Here is a 19129-nt window from a genome sequence, read left to right as displayed (position 1 = left end):
TGCTGAGAATTTTCATAATTGCCCGCATCCTGTTCCGTTTCCCTGGCCAAACATTTAAGATGTTGCATTCTGCTTCCATTTTCTCTTTTCCCTCTTCTCTCCTGCTGTTCTTCCTTCTCCTGGGCCTTCCAGAACCCCTCTGATCAAGCTAAGTGGCCCATTTGGCCAGGCCCTCTGTACATGTCAGGCATGTCTCTTTCCTGACTGTTCTCCCCCATCCGAGGGTGTCCCTGGCCACTGCCTGGGGGACTTGTGGATGAGGCTGGACTGATGCTCCGGTGCCCTAATACAGCACATGCCTTGCATTCTCAGAGCAGAGCTCTGGGGATGGATCTCCCAAGTGTGCTGTCACCTGGTCCTCATGCTGCTGTGAAGAGTTCCGTCAGCTCTCCCGAGGGAGTCCCATTTCTCAGGGCACAGAAGGGGGTTTGAGAGGGGGGATGTAGAGGGGGGTCAGGGGCTAGTTTGGTCCTGTCCCAACTCTAGTGCTTGTCTTTGACCTTCGGACATGTGCCCACCTCTGGATCTTATTTTCCTCATCTGAATTGTTCTTTAAATACCACATGGCACCCTAAGCCTCTTCTAGTTCTGTAGAAAGTGTGAGCCCCTTAAGGAAGTCCCTAGTGTTAAGTGAGGAGTGAAGTAACTTGTCAGTGGGACAACTCCTTTCCATCAGTGGGAGAAAGGCTCATTTGTCAACATACAGGAAGCTTCCTGCTGGAGCAGTCTCTATGGGAAAGGGATGGTCATCAGATGCTAGATGTGCTCTTAGGGAAGGGACAGCCACCTTCTCCATGGCCCCTGTCTTCTTTAATGCCTTTTTGTGGCCTGGCTTGCTCATTTTCCCACATGCTCCTTACAAAGACTGGAGTTAAAACAACCATGATTCCTTATTTTAGGTCAAGACGAATGTCTCCTGAGGACTTTGGAGAGAGCCCTCAACCTGAAAAGGTAAGCAAACCGTCAGTGTGAGTAAAGGGCAGGGGCATTCCAGAGCCACTCAACATGACCAATGCTCATCAGCATAGTGGTCCACTGGTCTCTGCCCCGCCGTGGCAAACTAGAGATTTACAGGGCCAGGTGGGTGACCCAAGTGTGTGCTGCAAGCAGGCTGGCTCTTCCTTTTAAAGTGCCACCTGGCCCAGAGGCAGCGTGAGGCTGTCCGTCCACAGCCCCTGTGCGGACTGGGCTATATGAACTTTTAGATGTATTATCTGTTCAGTGCCCTAGGGTCATATAGCGATAATTAATACAAATTAAGATTAAATTAAGGTAAATTAATATGCCCTTGCCTTAAAAAAAATCAATATAAGATGAATGGTAACAAGAGCTATCATTTATTCTGAAGCCACTTTACTGGGGTTTTATATGTATTCAGGTCTCAACCACAACCCTGTGGGTCTGTTTTACAGATGGGAAAATCTGTGGCTCAGAGTAGTGATGTGGCTTGCCTCAGGTAAAGTAGCTCATATGCGGGGAGCCATGCAGAAGTCTAGCCTAGAGCTCTGCACTGTGTGACCCTGTGCTTCTCACACTATGCTGTCTGGGCATGTACACAGATGCATGCTGTGAGTGCGAAGAATGAACAAAGACCCTGGGAGGGTGGGTGGCAGTAGTGGTTCTCATTGGAAGTCAAGGAAAAGCTCCTTGGAGGAAGTGCTATTTGAGCCAGACCCTGAAGAGTGTGTAGAAGATCCTCTCTGCGGCACAGGCCTGGACTGTGCATAGGGGATGGTGTGGGCTTGCCTACAACTGGAAAGATAAGTCAGGGCTAGATTGTGAAGGGCTCTAGAAGTCACGCTTAGGAGTTGAGGATGGAAGGAGTCACCATGGAGAGTGTCAGAGCAAGATAAAGTCATCATATTTGGCTGATAGGAAGAGGGCGGTTCCAGCACTGGAAGGCGGTTTGGTGGGGATGGCCAGGCTCTGTGGTAGGGCAGGTCATTATATTTGTCTCAGCAAAAGGCTACATTAGAGTAGGGCAGGGGTTGGGAGAGGATGGGTTCTATGTAGGTGATGGGTCCCAGTAAGAACATAGAGGAAGAAAGGAGGCACTAAAATGGTGCTGAGATTTCTAATTTGGGGTCTGCGTAGATAGTGAGAGCATTAACTCCTTCATTTGCTGGACTTCATGAAGGCGGGGACTCTCCATTTGTTTACTGTTGTAGCCGCAGTGCCTGGCACCCAGTAGATGTGTGGGGACCGTGAGTGAATGAATGAGCACTCACAGGAGGATGTTTGTATTCACTGTTTTGGTGGGGCTTAAACTCCCAAAGTTAGGACAGACAGTCCAGACCTCCCCTACCCCACTACCATTTTCAGTGCTGGGACCGAGCTAATGGCTTCACACATACTAGGCAACTACATTACCATTGAGCTGCCTCTCTGACCCCGCAGCCTGGATCTCCTCTCCCTGCCTTCCCTTCCTCCTTCCCTTCCTGTAGTGCTGGGGATTGAACCCAGGACCTTTGTACTGAGCTACATCCTCAGCCCTTTTTAAAATTTTATTTTAATTAATTAATTAATTAATTATTTTGAGACAGGGTCTTGCTCTGTAGTGCAGACTAGCCTTGAACTCACATTTGCAGCCCTGGCTGGCCTTGAACTCACAACGATCTTCCTGCCTCAGCCTCCCAGATTGTTGGGTTACAGGTGTGCTCCACTCTACCTGGCCTAGATTTTTCTTGATCTTTCTAAGCCTAAAAGTGGAAGCAGATAAGTAGAACTTACTTGTTTCTACCAGTAACATTGTAACATTTCTTAGCATGTTCTTTCCCAAACATTCTCTCTTTAAATAAGATGCACTGAGAAATGTTTGGCATAGGAAGTTAACCCTCTTGGTCCCTGGTTTGTGTAATCATTCTCGTTCCAGCTGTCCATCCCAGGTGAACTCCAGGACAAGGAGGCTCCCCGCTCCCCACCACCCATCATCCTTAACCATCATATTCCCGACACCTCACCTAGCACTCAGCTATTTACTGGGCTGCACCTGGCTGAGATGGAGAAAATGTTTGAGGAGGGCATTGGCTCCACTAGAGGTAAAGCCACACTGTACACTCAGTCATTGTAACTTCTGCACAGGACCCAGTGTCTGGGGTGTGTGGAGGGCTCAGATAAAGGGTCCCTTTTTTTTTTTTTTTTTTTTTTTTGGCTTTTTGAGACAGGGTCTCGCTATGCAGTTCAGGCTGGCCTTGAGCTCACTTTATAGCCCAGGCTGGTCTTGAACTCTCAATGATCCTCCTGCCTCAGCCTCCCAAGTGCTGGGATTACAGGCATGCGCCACCATGCCCAGCTATGACAGGGTCCCTTGCCTTTTTCAGTACTGGGGATTGAACCCAAGACCCAGGTCTTTTGCTCTAAGCTTCATCCCTAGCCCTTTATTTATTTATTTTTTGAGACAGGTTCTCACTAAGTTATCCAGGCTCTGCTCGAACTTGTGCTCCTCTTGCCTCAGCCTCCTGGAGTGCTGGTGTTACAGGTGTGCACCATGCCCAGCTCTGACAACTATTTTTGTATCCAGTGTCTTGTTTAAAACTTTTCATCACTGTGTTGTGTAAACGTATTGGAAGCTATTTGAGATCTAGAAGAAAATATTCCCAGCCCAAATTCACCTAGTCCAAATATACCCACATGCAACCACTGTTAGCATTTTGGTGCATTTTCTGACTGTGTGGGGCTTCCCAGCACGTCTGCTGGCAAGGCGCAACCCAAGAAGGGAGAGAGCAACTCTAGCGGGACATAGTCTCATGTAGCAGAGTCAGGTAGTAATAAGTACAGAGAGCCATAGACCCTGTCTGTCACCTGTGTCATTTTTTGCTGCTGGAAGCAAGTCACCTCCTCACCCCATACTCAGCAGGGGAGACCACAGGAAGGCACGAACACCAGGAAGCAGGTGTCCCAAGGGCCTCATTAAGGCTTCACCACAGATGGCTATGCGTGTTTTTATGTTTGTTATCTCACGACACCACTGCTCCCTGACTACCACAGGGTATGTCGTATAAATGATTGTAAATTGAATCTGTCATTAGCTGAAAACTCATTTAACACACCTGACCTACCAACCATTGCAGCTTAGCCTACCCTGACTTAAAGGTGCTCAGAATACTTGCATGAGCCTACAGCTGGGCAAAAGAATCTAACACAAAGCATGTTACTTGATAAAGTATCGAATATCTCGTAATTCATTAACTACTGTGATGAAAGTGAAATGGTGGTTGTTTGTGTATAAATTTGCTCCATTGTAAAATGGAAAAATCCTAAGTTGGGGACTATGTTTATGTACTGTATGTCATTTCAGACCCTTCTTTTTCACTTACTGTTAATCTTAACATTTCCATAGTGCTGTGTAGACTTCTGTGCTATCATGGGCTTCTAGGCCATTGCTTTGCTCCAGGGCAAACCAGCACTTGAGTATCCTAGACAGGGCTCTACCACTGAGCCACACCCCATGTCCTAAAATTAGTTTTTAGCAAGTCCCACCACCTTGCTTCTCACTTAATAGATATATCAGGGATATTCTCATAAACATATAATAACACCTTCCTCACTTTAAAAAACACTGACTGTGGTGTTAGTTGGGAAATGGATCTAAGTGCTCTGTGGCTGACTAAACCATTCCCTTATTTTTGCATATTTAGGCTATATTTTTCTTTCTGTAGCGCTTGACTTCTACCCCTTGGGATGAAACTGCTTGGCATGCAGATTTCTAGGGACACTTGGGGCCTGTGGGGTGCTGAGTGACTTGAGTGCCGCTGTTCTGTCTCTCTGAAGCCATGGACTTGGAAACTTTCATCAGGACCATGAAGAAGGTGCTGAACGATGTGTCGGAGGAGGTGCTAGAGTCGGTGTTTTTCAAGGTGGATTCGGATGGTAACGGCTTTATCACCTGGGTGAGGAGTTGTCCCTGCTGCCTCAGGTAGCTGAGTGGGCCGGGATGGAGGTGTGAAGATGGGCAGGCAGGGAGCATCAGAAAGCCTCCCTGTGCTCTGCTCCAGCTGGGGTGTTTGCCAGCTAGACGGAAGCGTTGGTGTTCTGACTGCAGCTTCACCTCCTGGGGTAGGAGAATGTACAGCAAGTGTCAGTGACCCCTGTGTGTGAGACCTCTCAGGGCATCCCCACCTGCTAGGTGGCTCTCCTGCATGTCTGCCTAGAGGGTCCAAATCAATGCCTTGGCCCTTTATGGTCACTCAGGAACAGGCTGATTTGTGGCTGTAAAATCCAAAAATGTCAGGGTTTTATGGAACAATAATAATAATAATGAATTTGTTATTTCTGATTCTAAATATTCTCAGAGCTAGGCAAGGTGGTTCATGCCAGCAGTTCTTGCCCTTGGAAGTCTGAGACAGGAAGAATGTGAGTTCGAGGCTGGCTTAGACTACATAGTGAGACCCTTTCTCAGTGCCCCCCGGCACCTCCCCAAAAAGTTCTACAAAGAGCACAAATAGCATTTAAAAATATAGAAAAGTACAAAATATAATCTGAATCAGACGTGGTAGCACATGCCTGTAATCCCAGCTCTCTGGGAAGCTGAGGCAGGAGGATCATAAGTTTGAACCCAGCCTGGGCAACTTAGAAAAACTCTGTCTTGAAATAAAAATTAAAGAATGGACTGGGAATATAGCTCAGTGTGAAGGCCCTGGGTTCAATCCTCAGCACTGCAAACAAAAACAAAACAAAAGAAAACCCCCCAAAATACAGTCTGATATATTTATGTGGTAAAGATGGCAATGATTACACGGTCACTGTGCTGAACACTTTGTGTTTTATTTTGCTTAAACCTCACAGGAATCCTGTGGGATAGGTGCTGTCGTTTGACAAGTTTAAGAAACTGAGTCAGAGAGAAGTTGGGGAACTCATCTAGGGTTGCAGAGCTAGTGAGCTGGGCCAGTATTCAGACTCAGAGGTCTGCCTCAAAGCTTCCTGTGTTAACTGCCATAGCGTACTTCCTACTCGGTTTAGGTTTTCAATCCAGGTTCTATTTTATGTTATTTATTTATTTTTGTCTTTTTGAGACAGGATCTCACAGTGCAGTTCAGGCTGGCCTGAGCTCCCTTTGTAGCCCAGGCTGGTCTCGAACTTGCAAAGATCCTCCTCCCTCAGCCTCCGGGGTGCTGGGATTACAGGCTTGCACCACCACCCTGGCCAAGTTCTATTTTTCAAATTTAATTTTAATATATTTCTAGCATTCTCCACTTGTCTACTCAATGCTGCTGTTGCCCCTGAGCCCCCAATATTAGAGATTGAACCTAGATTGAACCTATGCTAAGCAGCCACTGTACTATAGAGCTGCATCCTCAGTCCTGTTTGTTTGTAGTTCTGGGGTTGAATCCAGACAGCCCTGAGGTATCTCTCCAGGGCCTCCCCCACCCCTCTGAGACAAGGTTTCTCTAAGTTGCCCAGGCTAGTGTTGAACTTGTGATCCTCCTGTTTCAGCTTCCTCACTATGTGGGATTACAGATGTGTGCCATTATGCTTGAGAACAATGATCCTTCATCTTAACTCCTTTCTTTCTTTTTCCTCTTTTTTGTTTTTTGGTACTGGTAATTGAAATCAGGACCTTGTGTTTGTCAGGCAGCCACTGTGCCTTTGAGCTATGTGCCCTGGCCCTCCTTTCTTTCTTTTTAAAAATTGTTTATTTAGTTATTTTGTTAAAACAGGGTCTTGCTATCTTTTTTATTTATTTTTTAAGAGTGGGAAAATTTATTGGAGAAAAGGAATGGGGAATAGGGATGGCGGAATGGGAATAAGAATAGCTTCTGAGAGACAGGAGGGGTTCTAAATGGGTTGCTTGGATCTTGCTATCTTGTCCAGGCTGGTGCTGAACTCTTGGGCTCAAGAAATATCCCCTACCTCAGCCTCTCGAGTATCTAGACTACAAGTATACGCCACCACACCTGGCTCCTAATTCTGGTTATAGCTTCGTTTTTTTTTTTTGGTTTTTCTCCGGTACCGGGAACCCAACTCACGACCTTGCGCTTGGCAGGCAGGCGCTTTGCTGCTGAGCTAAATCCCCAGCCCCTGGTTATAGCTTCGTATGGTGGCTTGTTTTGGCCCTAGCTGTATTAACATGAGGCTGCTCAGTGTAGCCTAGAGTTGCCCTAGTGGCCTAGGGTTAGAGTTAATGTTAGGGTTAACTTGGTATTAACTTGTTATTATAACACCTGTCATTAACTTGGTATGTGAACTCAGGCAACTTATATATACTTACATGGGCCTTATTATCCATAAAGTAGGGGTGAATAAAGAGCATCCAATTGAGGTGCCAGGTGCAGAAGTGAAGCTACGTTTATTTGCATTGCAGATAGAGCTAAGGAGGGAGGGACTGCCTTCCTGTCTTCACAGATGCCTGTAATAACCCTCCCCACATTCAAGAGCTGAGCACAGGCTGTTGCTTGACCAATGCTTGGGAAGCAGCCTCCAGGGCCCCTAGTGGCTAACGCTGAAACACCCTCCCTCCCTTGCCTTGCTTTCTGTGGCAGCCAAAGTATGTGGACTACATGATGAGTGAGTTCCACGGCCTGGAAGAGATGAGGAGGAGTCAGTACCGCCTGCGCTTCTACCTTCCCATGCGGATCATTCCCCTGTAAGGAGTGCTTCCCTGGGCCTGTGGGGAGCGACTGATCTAGGGCCAGGGTAGCCCGTCCCTCCCTAAGTTCCAGGGACACTCTTTGCCAGTCTTCCAGGGGTCTTCCCCTCCCCACTTCTCCTTATCTGCTCACCCTGCTAGATGTATTCATTCCACTAGACTTTTTGGCATCATTGGTTTCCTTGTCTCTTTGTAGGATTTTCTTGAGAATTTTATGGAGAATTTTCAGGCTTAGTGGGCCTGAATTTTACTTGTTTGTTTTGTTTTTGTTTTTTTGAGACAGGGTCTCTCTTTGTAGTACAGGCTGGCCTTGAACTCCCTGTGTGGCCCAGGATGGCCTCAAACTTGAGGCAATTTTTCTGCCTCTCGAGTACTGGGATTACAGGTATGCACCACCATGCCCAGCTCCATGAATTTCTGGAAGTGTTCTTTGTCATGGAAAGACATTACTTCTCATCAATTTTGAAAGATAGATTTTTTTTTGAAAAATACTATAGTTGGGGTTGGAAGTTGTTTTCTCTTAGGGTTTGAAATACTTCAAGTTCTCCTGGTTTATGTTGAGAAGTCTGCAGTAGTTCTGATTACTGAGGGGATTTTGACTGTGATGTATTGTTGGAGAAGTTCTTTTCTGATCATGGCTGTTTGAGATTTGATATGCCTTCTTTATCTGTATTAAATTCTTTCCCCATACTTGGAAATTTTTTTGCTGTTATTTCTACAAACAGGATTTTTTATGCCATTTGTGCTGTCTTCTGATTTTCCACTAATTCCAATTAATATTAGATTAGTCTTCTTTGTGCTGTCTAGCAACTGTTGGATCCATTTTCCTGGATCTCATGTTTTTGAGGAATCTGAGTATATGGTCTCCTGCATCAGCCTTGTCTTCTAGTCCTGACACTGTCCTCATATTGATCATTTTTGCTGTCCATACCTTCAATAGAATTTTTATGCTCCTAGATTTCTGTTTGGTACCTTTTCATGAGCTCTAATCCTTTGGTAAACTGGTCATTTACATTTTGTCTTATTTTGTTTAGCTCATCTAACTTTTTATTAGTGTCTTCTGCAAACTCACCAATTTTATTAAGTCGATTATCTGATTATTTGTATCATCTTTGAGCTCACCAAGCATCTTATTGATCTGGGTTTTTTTTTTCTCCTCTTATTGCTTCATATAATTCAGCTCTTTGGCTTTTTTTTTTTTTTTTTTTGAGACAAGGTGGCCTGTCTCAAATGTAGTAGAGGGTGGCCTTGAATTCACATTGATCCTCCTGCCTCAGCCTCCAAGTGCTGGGATTATAGGCATGTGGCCCTATGCCTGGCCTTGGCTTTTGATTTCCTTCCCCTAATACCCCATGGATCACCCTTGGGGCTATGGGGAGTTTTTGGAGGCATTCTGTTGCCTTGTTTTTTCTATTTTTGGTACCGGGAATTGAACTCATTATCTTGCACTTGCCAGGCAGGCTCTGTGCTGCTGAGCTATATCTCTGGCCCTGCTTTTTCATGTTACATGTGTGTGTATACATATGTGCATGCATGTATGCTGAGGGTTCATGTGGATTATAGTGCAAAGAGTTTGTTGCTAGTATGGATAGCTCTTAAAATAGTATCTGCTTTCCAGTGATGTGCTCTGGGCCTGGCTAAATATAGGTTCTTGTCTCTGTCCCAAGAATGACCACCTTCATTGATGTGGGGAGGGGAGGGTGCAGTGTAATTGGCCCAGCACCCAGTTCTCTGGCAATGAAATGCAGTATTGTCCATGGCATAAAGGCAAACCAGATATTAATATACAATAAAAACCTACTAATAGCAACAGTTATGTCATATTGGCAATAGCAATGAAATCAGCAACAATAATAGCGTGAAAGACAAATTGGGTAATTCAACCAATAAAAGCTACCAGCGTACCACCCTTCACAATAGAAAAGAGATCTGCAACAACAATATAGATACAAAGGCAAACCAAATGTTCACGTGCATTAAATACCTACTAAGTATAACAATTATATCATCATTAAAAATGTAAAAGAATTTGACAATGATAGCATAGAATCAGCTAACTATATAAAGATTAATAATGCTTATTAGTAATCCAAATGAAAATGGAGAGGGTGGGGAAGGGGAAATGAAAGAAGTAAAATTTCAAAAATAAAAGGAGGATGAGAAGGAGGACAGAAAAGTGAGTTAAAGGGTGCTATTAAGGAGTAAAAGAAAATAGAATTAGGTAAAAGTAACAGCAAAGAATAAGAAATAGAAAAAACCCACAGAGAAGAAAAGAAAAAAAACCTCACACAGATAAAAACCCCCAAGCCTCCAAAAACTAATGAAGGACAAGAGAAATGAGTCCAAGAAGTCTCCCATTTTTTAAATGAGTGATTTCTTTCCTGGATCTTTATGTCTTGGAATCTGCCAGATATGGAGGCATGAGAGTGAGTCACTACTAAGTCCTATTTTGTTTCCACACTCACATTTTTGTGTGTGATTGCTGAGTCCTGCCCTACTTTTCCTGCTGCATGTGGTCAGTCCATGGTGTTTACCCCAGGGCTGTATTCACTCCAGCCACTCCAGTGTTTGTGTCCCTTGGTGCACCTGAAGTTACTGCTTTCTCTGCCTAGCTTTATAGCCTGTGGGCTTGTGAGGCACCCCCTTGTTCCAGAGACCCCTCTGTCTATACACCCCTGGCTGTGGCAACTGTCCAAGCTGACGTGCATCTCTAATCATGTTGGCTGAGGGAGACAGCAAACAGATCATTGAGTTCTGTGCTAGATGTAGGCAGTGGGAATAGGGGTGGGGTCAAGCTGTTCCCTGGTCTTGATGCCAGCACTTTCAGACCCAGCCTCCTCCAAAAACTACACAACAGTGGCGCGAGTTCTCACTACAGAAGGCAAGACTCTTGGTCCTTCTTGGCCTCACCTTAAACTTCTAAGCATTCTATGTCTAGCCTACATCCTCTTGTGACTGTCTCTTATGACTGTCTGTCACCCAGTTACTGTGGTACAGTGACCCCAGAAACCCTGAAGTGTAGTAGTTCTGCCACTCTTAAACAACCCCTTCCCAAATGGCTCCTGATTAAACTGTCTCAGATATAGCAGGCACTATAATGAATTTCTTCCCCAACTCTAGCCTGCCATGTGGAAGGATTTACTTTCAGAGTAAAATATTATGGTGGTTTTGCAGTTTACAATAACTTTGGGTTTTTCTTGAGGGTAGCACTGTGGGTACAGTCCTTTGTTCCTCACCGGAGCTGCTGACCTTCTCTGGGCTTGCTGGGTGTTAGTGGTACAGGTCCCCCTTCCTAGGAGTCAGGATTACCAGTCCAGATTGGTTCTTTTTTCCTCTACATTGTGTTTGTGTTAAGTTTTTCTGTAGTTTCTAGTTTTCTACATTGTGTTTGTGTTAAGTTTTTCTGTAGTTTCTAGTTTTCTTTTTTCCTTTTTTGAGACAGGGTCTCACTGTGTAGTGCATACTGGCTTTGAACTCACTATGTAGTCTAGGCTACCCTCAAACTCTTGGTGATCCTCCTGCCTCAGCCTCCCGAGTGCTGAGATTTTAGGCATGCACCACCATGTCCAGCTTCCTGTTGGCTTTCTTAGTTCCTGGAGATCTACTTCTGTTTCTTCATTAAGTAGCTGTTTTCCAGATGTTTTTATTGTTTTGATTCCAGGTCCTGGGGAGGCAGTATTTTGCTGCCAGTCTTTACTCTGTTATCTAAAATACATTTATTAAACAGGATAGGGGTGGGATGAAGATTTTATGGCCATAATGAATACTTTGCATGATGTGGTCATGCCCTCACTGGTCTGTTTCTTTGGGACATTTAGACCCCAAGTATGTTTAAAGATCCTGAGACAAAAATGTCCAAAGCTTGTCCCTTATTTTCTCCTATTTATTTGCTCAACCTGTAAACAAGGAACCCATTTTCAATTTGAGGGAGAAATAGCCAAATATTCATTTCCCTTCATGCAAGGGTAACTTTTAAAGTTAATGGCACTTTTACTGAGCCTTGTCACTGAATACCAACACACCTCATGCTGTCCTGGGAGAGGAAGGAGCTGTCCTCCTGCAGATGACACCAACATGACAGTTGGTGACTGAGGTGACAGTTCTCTGGGACTGTCTTAATTACTGAGAGTGAGTTGGAGCTCTCATTTGTTACATGTGCTCCTCACAGTCTAGAAGGGTCATCTGAGTTTCTCCTCACCATCTGTGTAGACCAATGGGCCAAGGGCAGGAGAGGGGAACTGTGTCCAGATACATATTCCCCTGCTCTCCCCACCACTGCAACAGCAGCTGAAGTTCACACTTGTGGATTATCCTTGGCTGCGAGTCAGATGATGCCCACGCAGGGCTTGGAGAAGGCTCTGAAGGCGGAGGGAAGGCACCTGGTCTAGTTGTAGTTCTGCTGGTAACCAGAACATGACTCTAGGGAAGTGGGCCCTGTTAGGGCCTAAATATTGGACAGGTGAAGTGTGTATGGGCAAGTGTGTATGATGCTATGTCAACATGGTGGTGACCCTTAATAGCCAGCTGTGGGCAGGAATGTTGGGGCAGGAAAGGGGCCACTGGAAGAGCATTAAAGTTTGCTGAAGGCTGTGGATGGCACCCTGTGGAACAGCAGGAGCTGTTTGCTCTGCTCAGTGTATGTCCTGGAGGTGAAGAATGGGACGCTTGAGGCCCTGATTCCTCTTAATCTTGGGTTCCATTTCCCTCCCTACCTTGGAGTATTAGGTTGGTGGCTAGAAAGTGCTTTCTCATTTTCAGTCACAGGCTCCACTCTGCTCACTCTCAGTGGGTCATTTTTCCCATAACCAAAGCTTTGCAGAAGACCTTTACTCCTTGTCTCCTCTGTCATAAGGGAGTTGGCTTGTTTCTCAGGATGAGCTTTTGGAGCCACATCTTATATCAGCATTGTGCTTGGCTTTTCTTTCTTCCTCTCTCCCTCCGTCCCTCCCTTCCTTCCTTCTCTCTCTCTTTCTTTCACTAGGGATAGAGCCTAGGGCCTTGCGCAGGCTAAGCCTACCTCTTCCTCTGAGCCACATGCCCGGCCCCCACTGGGGCTCCTTTTCTTGTGGCTATCACTGATCCAGTAGAAGTCCACCTGGAGGAGGAGTGGAGTCCCAGATCTCCTGGAGCCAGGCTCAGCTTCTTGTTCTGTACCTGTCAGTACGTGAGTGAAAGTGTTCCTGCTTGCTTTTAACCTTCCTCCTTGATGGCTTCTTGTCCTGATGTGGATGCCCGCTCCTCTCTGAGCTGTTTCTGCTTGTTTCTCACTGTCCACAGACGGCATGGATGTGAGATCGTGAAAGTAGAGTTTTTAGTGCAGCGGTTCAAGAAGATCAAGTGTTTCCTGACTGTCACCAAGGACGGGGTCCTGCAGTTCTGGTCTGAGTCCTTCTTGCTGATTAGCTCCTTTAAGGTGAGTGGGGCTAGCACATGTGGCACACAGGTGGGGAGGGAGCTGCAAAGCTGTTTCTTAGTACCCCGGCAGTGATGGTAACTTGTGTCCAGCATGAGCTCACTCTTGGGATCCTCGTCAGAGCAGCCTGGACTTGTGGTCATATGACTCGAGCCCAGGTTCTGGCTTCACCTTGCGAGCCTTGTGCTTCCCTTCTGCTAAGCGGGAGTTCAGCAGAAGGAGGTATCTGGATGTCCAGCAGGTACCTCCAAGCAAGCTTGCACAAACAGCATGTCAGTGGCTCCCCTGCCCACAAGGCTTATTTCTCGAGTCGCCATCTCAGTGAGTAGTGTCATCATCCAGCACAGCGACTGAGCTAGAGGTCAGCCTCACTCCCTTTCCCTGTCACACTCAGACCATCCTCAGATCCTGAGGATTCAAACCTTTTGCCTGGGCCAGGCAGAAAATACCGCAGTTGTGAGTGTGGGCTCTGGAACCTGACCACCAGGGTTAGAATCCTGGCTGTACCACCTACCAGCTCTGTGCCCTGGCTGAGACACTGTATAGCTCTTTACACTCCAGCTCTGTTGGATGGGGCTTTAGGTCTCATTTGGCAAGAGCGGGCTAGCAGTGTGTGCTCCTGGTGTGCTCTCTTCCTGGGCCCCAGCCTCCTCTGCTCTTCCTCTTCCAGCTCAGCCAGATCCAGCAGCCCCACAACCAGCCGATGTGGGTCATCGACCTGGTGTGCCTGCACAACATGAACCTCATTGCGGTTTCATCTACTGAACTGAAGATAGGTGAGTCCCTGCAGCCTGCCCAGGCCTGCTACCCCAGAACCGCACATCTGCTTTTGGGAGAGATCTGTTGGCTGAGCAGCCGAGAGCATGGATAACACCCTCTGGGGTAGTGCCAGGTGGAGAAGCCTTCGTAATCAGTGCTTAGTGAGGGCCTCTTGTGGCAGGTGCCACAAGGACTGAGTGTGGCTGCTGTGACTGGCTGCCCCCCAGCCCCACTTGTAGATGGGGGATGCTCAGTGAATGCTGAGTAGATACCTGGGTATCCAAATGTAAGAGCCAGAGGCCATAACAAGACCAGCCCTGACTCTCCCTGCTCTCTCTTGCTGCTCCCTTCATCTCTCACTTGAACAGTGTTGAGACCTTGTCTTGCCTGCCATATTGCTTCTCAAGGCTCCTGTAGCAGCTAGGAGGAGCACTTTTCTCTTTTCTTTTTTCTGACACCCCTCCCATTAGGGATTGAAGCCAGGGAGGGCTGAGCTACATCCTAATCCATCCATTCATTCATTCATTCATTCATTTTTATTTTGAGGGTCTCATTAATTTGCCCAGGCTTGCTTTGAACTTGTGATCCTCCTGCCTCAGCCTCCCAAGTAGCTGAGATTACCTGCCTCAGCCTCCCAAGTAGCTGAGATTACAGGCATGAGCTACTACTCCTAACAGGATGAGCTTTTAAAGTGCCTGTCTGCAGAGAGCTTTCAATTTACTGCATTGCTCTTAGGATGGAAGTGGGATCTTTAACATGGTTCTTGAGGCCCTGTTGTCCCCTGGTTTTTCCTTCTGCCTGTTGTGGCCTCCTCTCACATCCTCCAGGGGGCACCATGGCCTCTGTATTCTCTGCTGTCCCTCCTGCACCCCTCTGTACCCCACAGCTCCTACCTTTCCCTTGGGTAAGGAAGAGATCACCTCCTCCAGGGAGCCCTCCATGACCACCTGTCCAAGTCAAGTTCCTCTGTTAAAAGGATCCTCATGATACCATCCATCTTCTCTTCAAAGTCCCATTTGAGTGCAGTCATACACTCCTTACTGTCATTCTGTTCTGTGTCTGTTTCTTCCTTCAGACCAGAAGCTCCGTGAGTCAGGCACTGCATCTGTTCTACTCTGGTCTGTCTCACTGCTTTGTGCATTTTGGATGTGTGGTGCTTTTGAGTAGGTGATAGATGAGTGAGGGAGGGCAGGGTCCAGCAGCACATTTGTAAAGTCAGAGAGAGGAGACTTGTATGTGAAACCATAGCTCACAGGGCGGGGCTAAATGTGAGGATAGGGAGCAGCTGTTCTGGAACGAGACACTGGTGTGTAACTTTGGGCAATTACTTTACCTCCTAGCGTCTCAATTTACCAGAGGTAAAAGGGGGCCAATAGTACATGTGTCCAGGGTGAGTGTGGCCTGGGTGGTTGTGTGTGCGAAGCTCCTGGTGTGGTGGCTGGCTGCATTGTTAATAGTGAACTCATTATGAGGATATGTTGTGTGATACAGAGAAAGCAGTCAGTCATCAGCAAGTTTGAGCAGTCAGTGGTCATGGTGCTCCAGGAGTGGGCTCCATGTCTTCCTGAGAGGATCCTGTCATCACAGCCTTCCTGGCGAAGGAGCTGGCATTTCTACGTGGAGCACTTGGGCCAGGCCAGAGGTGGACGTGGCACCAGTGTGAACTCCAGCCTCTGTAACCCCAGCCCAGCCAGGCCTCCTCTTGTGAACTGCAGCTCCTGGCCCTGTTGGGAGACAGAAGGGTGATAGCCTGTATTCAGATGTGGAAGTCAGCGCTGGCAATGAGGCTGCTACTCATTAGGGGCTGGACAGATGCTGTGAGGCTGCTTGCCACCTCCAGACCCCACCCTGGCCCATGTGGGAGTTTGGCCTCCAGGAGTGCCCTGTCTTCTGTCTTTTCCAGAGTTCTTTGATATCAGTAACTATAAATGTGTCCGGGCCTTCACCTTGACTGAACTGGATAGCTGTATCCTGGTCATGGACTACTGGTGAGTCACAAAGCAGCTGGGTGAAGGGTCTTGGCAGCCACCACATCCCTTGGGCAGGTAAGGCTAGGGCCTCAGCAAGGCCTTTGAGCATAGGCTCGGGAAGATCTATACCCCACTGGTTCTCGGCCCTGTGTCCTCTTTCCCTCAAACTGCTGCTGTCTTGGGGCCACCTTTAGGATCACTCTGACCTTGGAGTGTTGCTTCCTCTCCTCCCCCCACTCAATCAGCCATCCAGCCCTGGTCTTGATGTGGCTGAGCCCTCTGGGAACATCATAGTCTTAGGGAGGGATGACTTGTCAAAGGGTAGTTAGAAGATTAGGGGTTAATTAATTTTGATCAAAGCAAAGCATTGAGTTCTGGCTCAAGGGTGGCCTGGATCTGGGCCACTGGACTCATGCTTGTCAGCATGGCAGAGGTATAGAGCGAGGTCCAGGTCTCCGGGAAGTGACCTCCTTTCCAAGGTGGAGGGGGCTTTTGGAGGGGACCAGGACGGGTGAGAATCCATGGACTCTTTTGTCTCCATCTTTCCTCAGGTCTGATTATCACAAAGGTGTGTTTTGTCTTGGGGACACCAAGGGCAATATCATCATCTTCACCTCTGACAATGTGGCCAATGGGCTGTTCAACCCACGCATCCTTCCTAGGACCTCCAAGTGGGGTAACTAAGAGGGTTGGGAATGGGGCTGGGCTTGGAGTGAAGGTAGGAGCAGGTATTGAGCTCCCTTGGCCCCAGAGGCTCTTTCCCCTCTCGCTGCTCTGAACCTCAGAGCTCAGAAGGTATGCAAGCCCCTGGGCTTAGTGGCCCAGAGGAGCTAAGAACAGAGGCTGCTTCCTGCAGGCAGGAGCTTGTGCAGGTTGGTGGGGGTTTGCTGCAGGCTGTCCTCATCCTAAGAAGAGTGAGGCATGTGGCTGTGATCTAGGGAAGTCCCTCCTGCGCCTTGAGACTGGGCATCCCAGGGCCTTCCTCAAGTGGCTCTGAGATGCCTTCTGCTCTCCTTGGAGTTGCACTGCTTTTGGGTGGGTAGGGTAGGTTCTGGGGGAGCAGGAGGGCCACCTGACTTGGGAGGAACATGAACAAATTTGGGTAAATGCCTTCTGTAATCTCTACCCACTGCCGTGAGGCGTGCTATTGTCACAGCCCCTCAAATCTACTTGTACATGGATTGGTGCTTGTAAGTGATAGCTAAGATCTGAAACCAGGTCATCTCACTTTAAAGCACTTGCTGGGCTGTGTCCCAAACTGACTAAGGAAGCTGTTTGGAGCTACTCTGTCTAAGAGCACCATGGGCCTGGAGCCATCGGGGGGACTTACCTGAATTGGTTTAGGATGGGTCTGAGGGTGCACAATATGGGGCCTCCAGACTATACTATATCCATTACAGGAGCCCAGGCCACCAGCAGTGTCGTTGCGGGGAAACTGATCTCCCCAGTCCTGGACACCAGAGTGGCCCCCTGGACCGTAGCTGAGCAGGGCACCCTCCAAGGGTTCCGATGGCTGGGAGGTCCCCCTGCCAAGGCTCCTAGGCTATGTCCCCACTGGAGCTCAGAAGTAGGTCCTGTCCTGCATGCAGCAGTGGTGCAGCTCCTTGTCTCATAAGCTTCTGACCCTGCCCTGCCCTGATCACTTTGTGCCACCTAGGAACTAGCACATTTGTTCACAGTGGCCTCTGAGCTGAGTGCTAGATGGGAAACCAAGGCAGGCAAATGAAGCTGGAGTGTTGGGCAGGAGTCCTGCCAGGCCACCCACTAACTAGAGGCTGAGATAAACATGAACGCGGAGGGAGGTGGTGACCTGTTCAGTGGAGGTGTAGCTGTGGAAGACAGTTGACAGACCCAGGTAAGCTGCCAGCTCCGTGTGATCTGAAGCCAGCTGCTTAATCTCTCTGTGCCTCAGTCTGCTTATTGAAATAGGGACAACTGTGTTTAATTGATGGCTTTGTTGTAAGATGCATAGAATGAGTGCCTAGTGTTAGGCATATGGTAAGTGCTCAGTGACAGTGTCACCCTGCCCTCCTGGGGACCTCACAGCCTGTGGGAGAGACAAGCAATAAAGATGTAGTCGTGCCACGGCTCTCCTGTGCCATGGCATGGGTGGTCCCACTTCAGCAGCTTTGAACAACATCCCTCGCACTTGGGACTTCCTTTGCAAGCTCCCTCCTGACTTTGGAGATGAGGCTGGTGACTGCTGAAGTGAACTGCTTGGTATAATCCCCCAATTCCCCATTTCTTTCCTCCACATTCCCTGGGAGTTGTTGTCAGATCTGAGGCCAAACTGCATTTCCAACCTACCTCCCTAAACTGCTCCTAAGGGTGGGTTCATGCTTGTCCCCTGGCACCATAGGCTCCACCCACCTGTGTTCAGCTTGCCTTCCCTGGAGACTTACCAGCTTCTGCCCTTGAGTGGTTTCAGCGGTCTGGAGACTGTCAGGCCAGCCCATGAGGGCAGGGCTGCGCTGTGTGCAGGGCCTGGCACATTGGAGTTGCTTGTTTTATGGTGCATGCGTGTAGCACTTCATGCACTGCTTTCTGGAAAGGAGCACATGTATCCAAAGGCACAGTGGCAGATGCCTAGAGGACTACTTTTCAGGATGACTGTGGCCTACAGTCACAGTTCATTCTCCACTCCCACAAAGTTGGAACTTGGCAGTAGAACTGGCTCACTTTGATTGCAGCACCTGCGAGAGTGCGGGTCCTGAAATCTTGTCACCAGCAGGGGATGTTGGTGGCAGTGTGACTTGCCTAGGTGGAGATTAACTGGAGCAGAGACACCTGCTGAGGTTACCGGGTCACAGCAAGGCTCCAATGAGTGTTTGACCAAAGCTTTTGAGACATGAAAGTGCTGCATTCCCATTCCACCTGCCACCTGAAGCTTGCTTATCTGGTAGAGGGGGAAAGCCGATGACGTGGACCTCAGTTTTTTTCTTTATCAGATAACTGGGTCAGCGTTTCCATGCAGAAACTCTTAAATGAGAAGTCCATTTTGTACAGAAGTTACTGGCTGCCGGTAAGTTACTTTTTCCTTTGACTGTTACCAGGTTAATTATATTATATTCTTATGCATGCACCACTCAAAAATAAATGCAAAAAGTGGGTTTATGCCCTGGATTCAGTCTTAGCTTTTGGAGCTTAGGCTGTAAAAACAGTGTGGAGGCCACTGTTGGGTCCCATGGCCCCATCTAGAGAACACATGTATATCCCGAGTGTGGCCACATCTCTCACTGCCTTTATAGCTGCACTCTGATACTGCAGACTTCATCTCCTGGAATACTGCAGGGCTGCTGGCTTCTTTTCCAACTTCCTTTCTCTACCCATGCTTTCTCCATTGAGCAGCTGGAAGAATTATGCATTAGAAATACAACTGTGTCACTCCAGTACCTTCTCATA

General features: G+C 47.7%; 1 protein-coding gene across 4 annotated transcripts in view; it reads left to right on the top strand.

Moving 5' to 3' along the window:
• Efcab8 (EF-hand calcium binding domain 8) overlaps window positions 1-19129 on the top strand; it is a 67350-nt gene that overhangs the window by 4731 nt on the left and 43490 nt on the right. For 3 of the 4 annotated variants that reach the window (XM_013514343.1, XM_013514342.1, XM_013514341.1), the window contains exons 2-10: window positions 900-951; window positions 2873-3038; window positions 4771-4889; window positions 7479-7582; window positions 12863-12998; window positions 13669-13774; window positions 15661-15745; window positions 16279-16403; window positions 18676-18749. In XM_013514343.1, coding sequence (XP_013369797.1) covers window positions 900-951; window positions 2873-3038; window positions 4771-4889; window positions 7479-7582; window positions 12863-12998; window positions 13669-13774; window positions 15661-15745; window positions 16279-16403; window positions 18676-18749 — 967 coding nt within the window. Of the gene's footprint in view, window positions 1-899; window positions 952-2872; window positions 3039-4770; window positions 4890-7478; window positions 7583-12862; window positions 12999-13668; window positions 13775-15660; window positions 15746-16278; window positions 16404-18675; window positions 18750-19129 lie in introns of those variants that run through there. The other variant, XM_013514344.1, reaches the window with a different exon arrangement.

The sequence above is a fragment of the Chinchilla lanigera genome, unplaced genomic scaffold, assembly GCF_000276665.1.
Source record: "Chinchilla lanigera isolate Chin_1 unplaced genomic scaffold, ChiLan1.0 scaffold00021, whole genome shotgun sequence".
NCBI lineage: Eukaryota > Metazoa > Chordata > Mammalia > Rodentia > Chinchillidae > Chinchilla > Chinchilla lanigera.
This window is presented reverse-complemented; position numbering and strand designations above follow the sequence as displayed.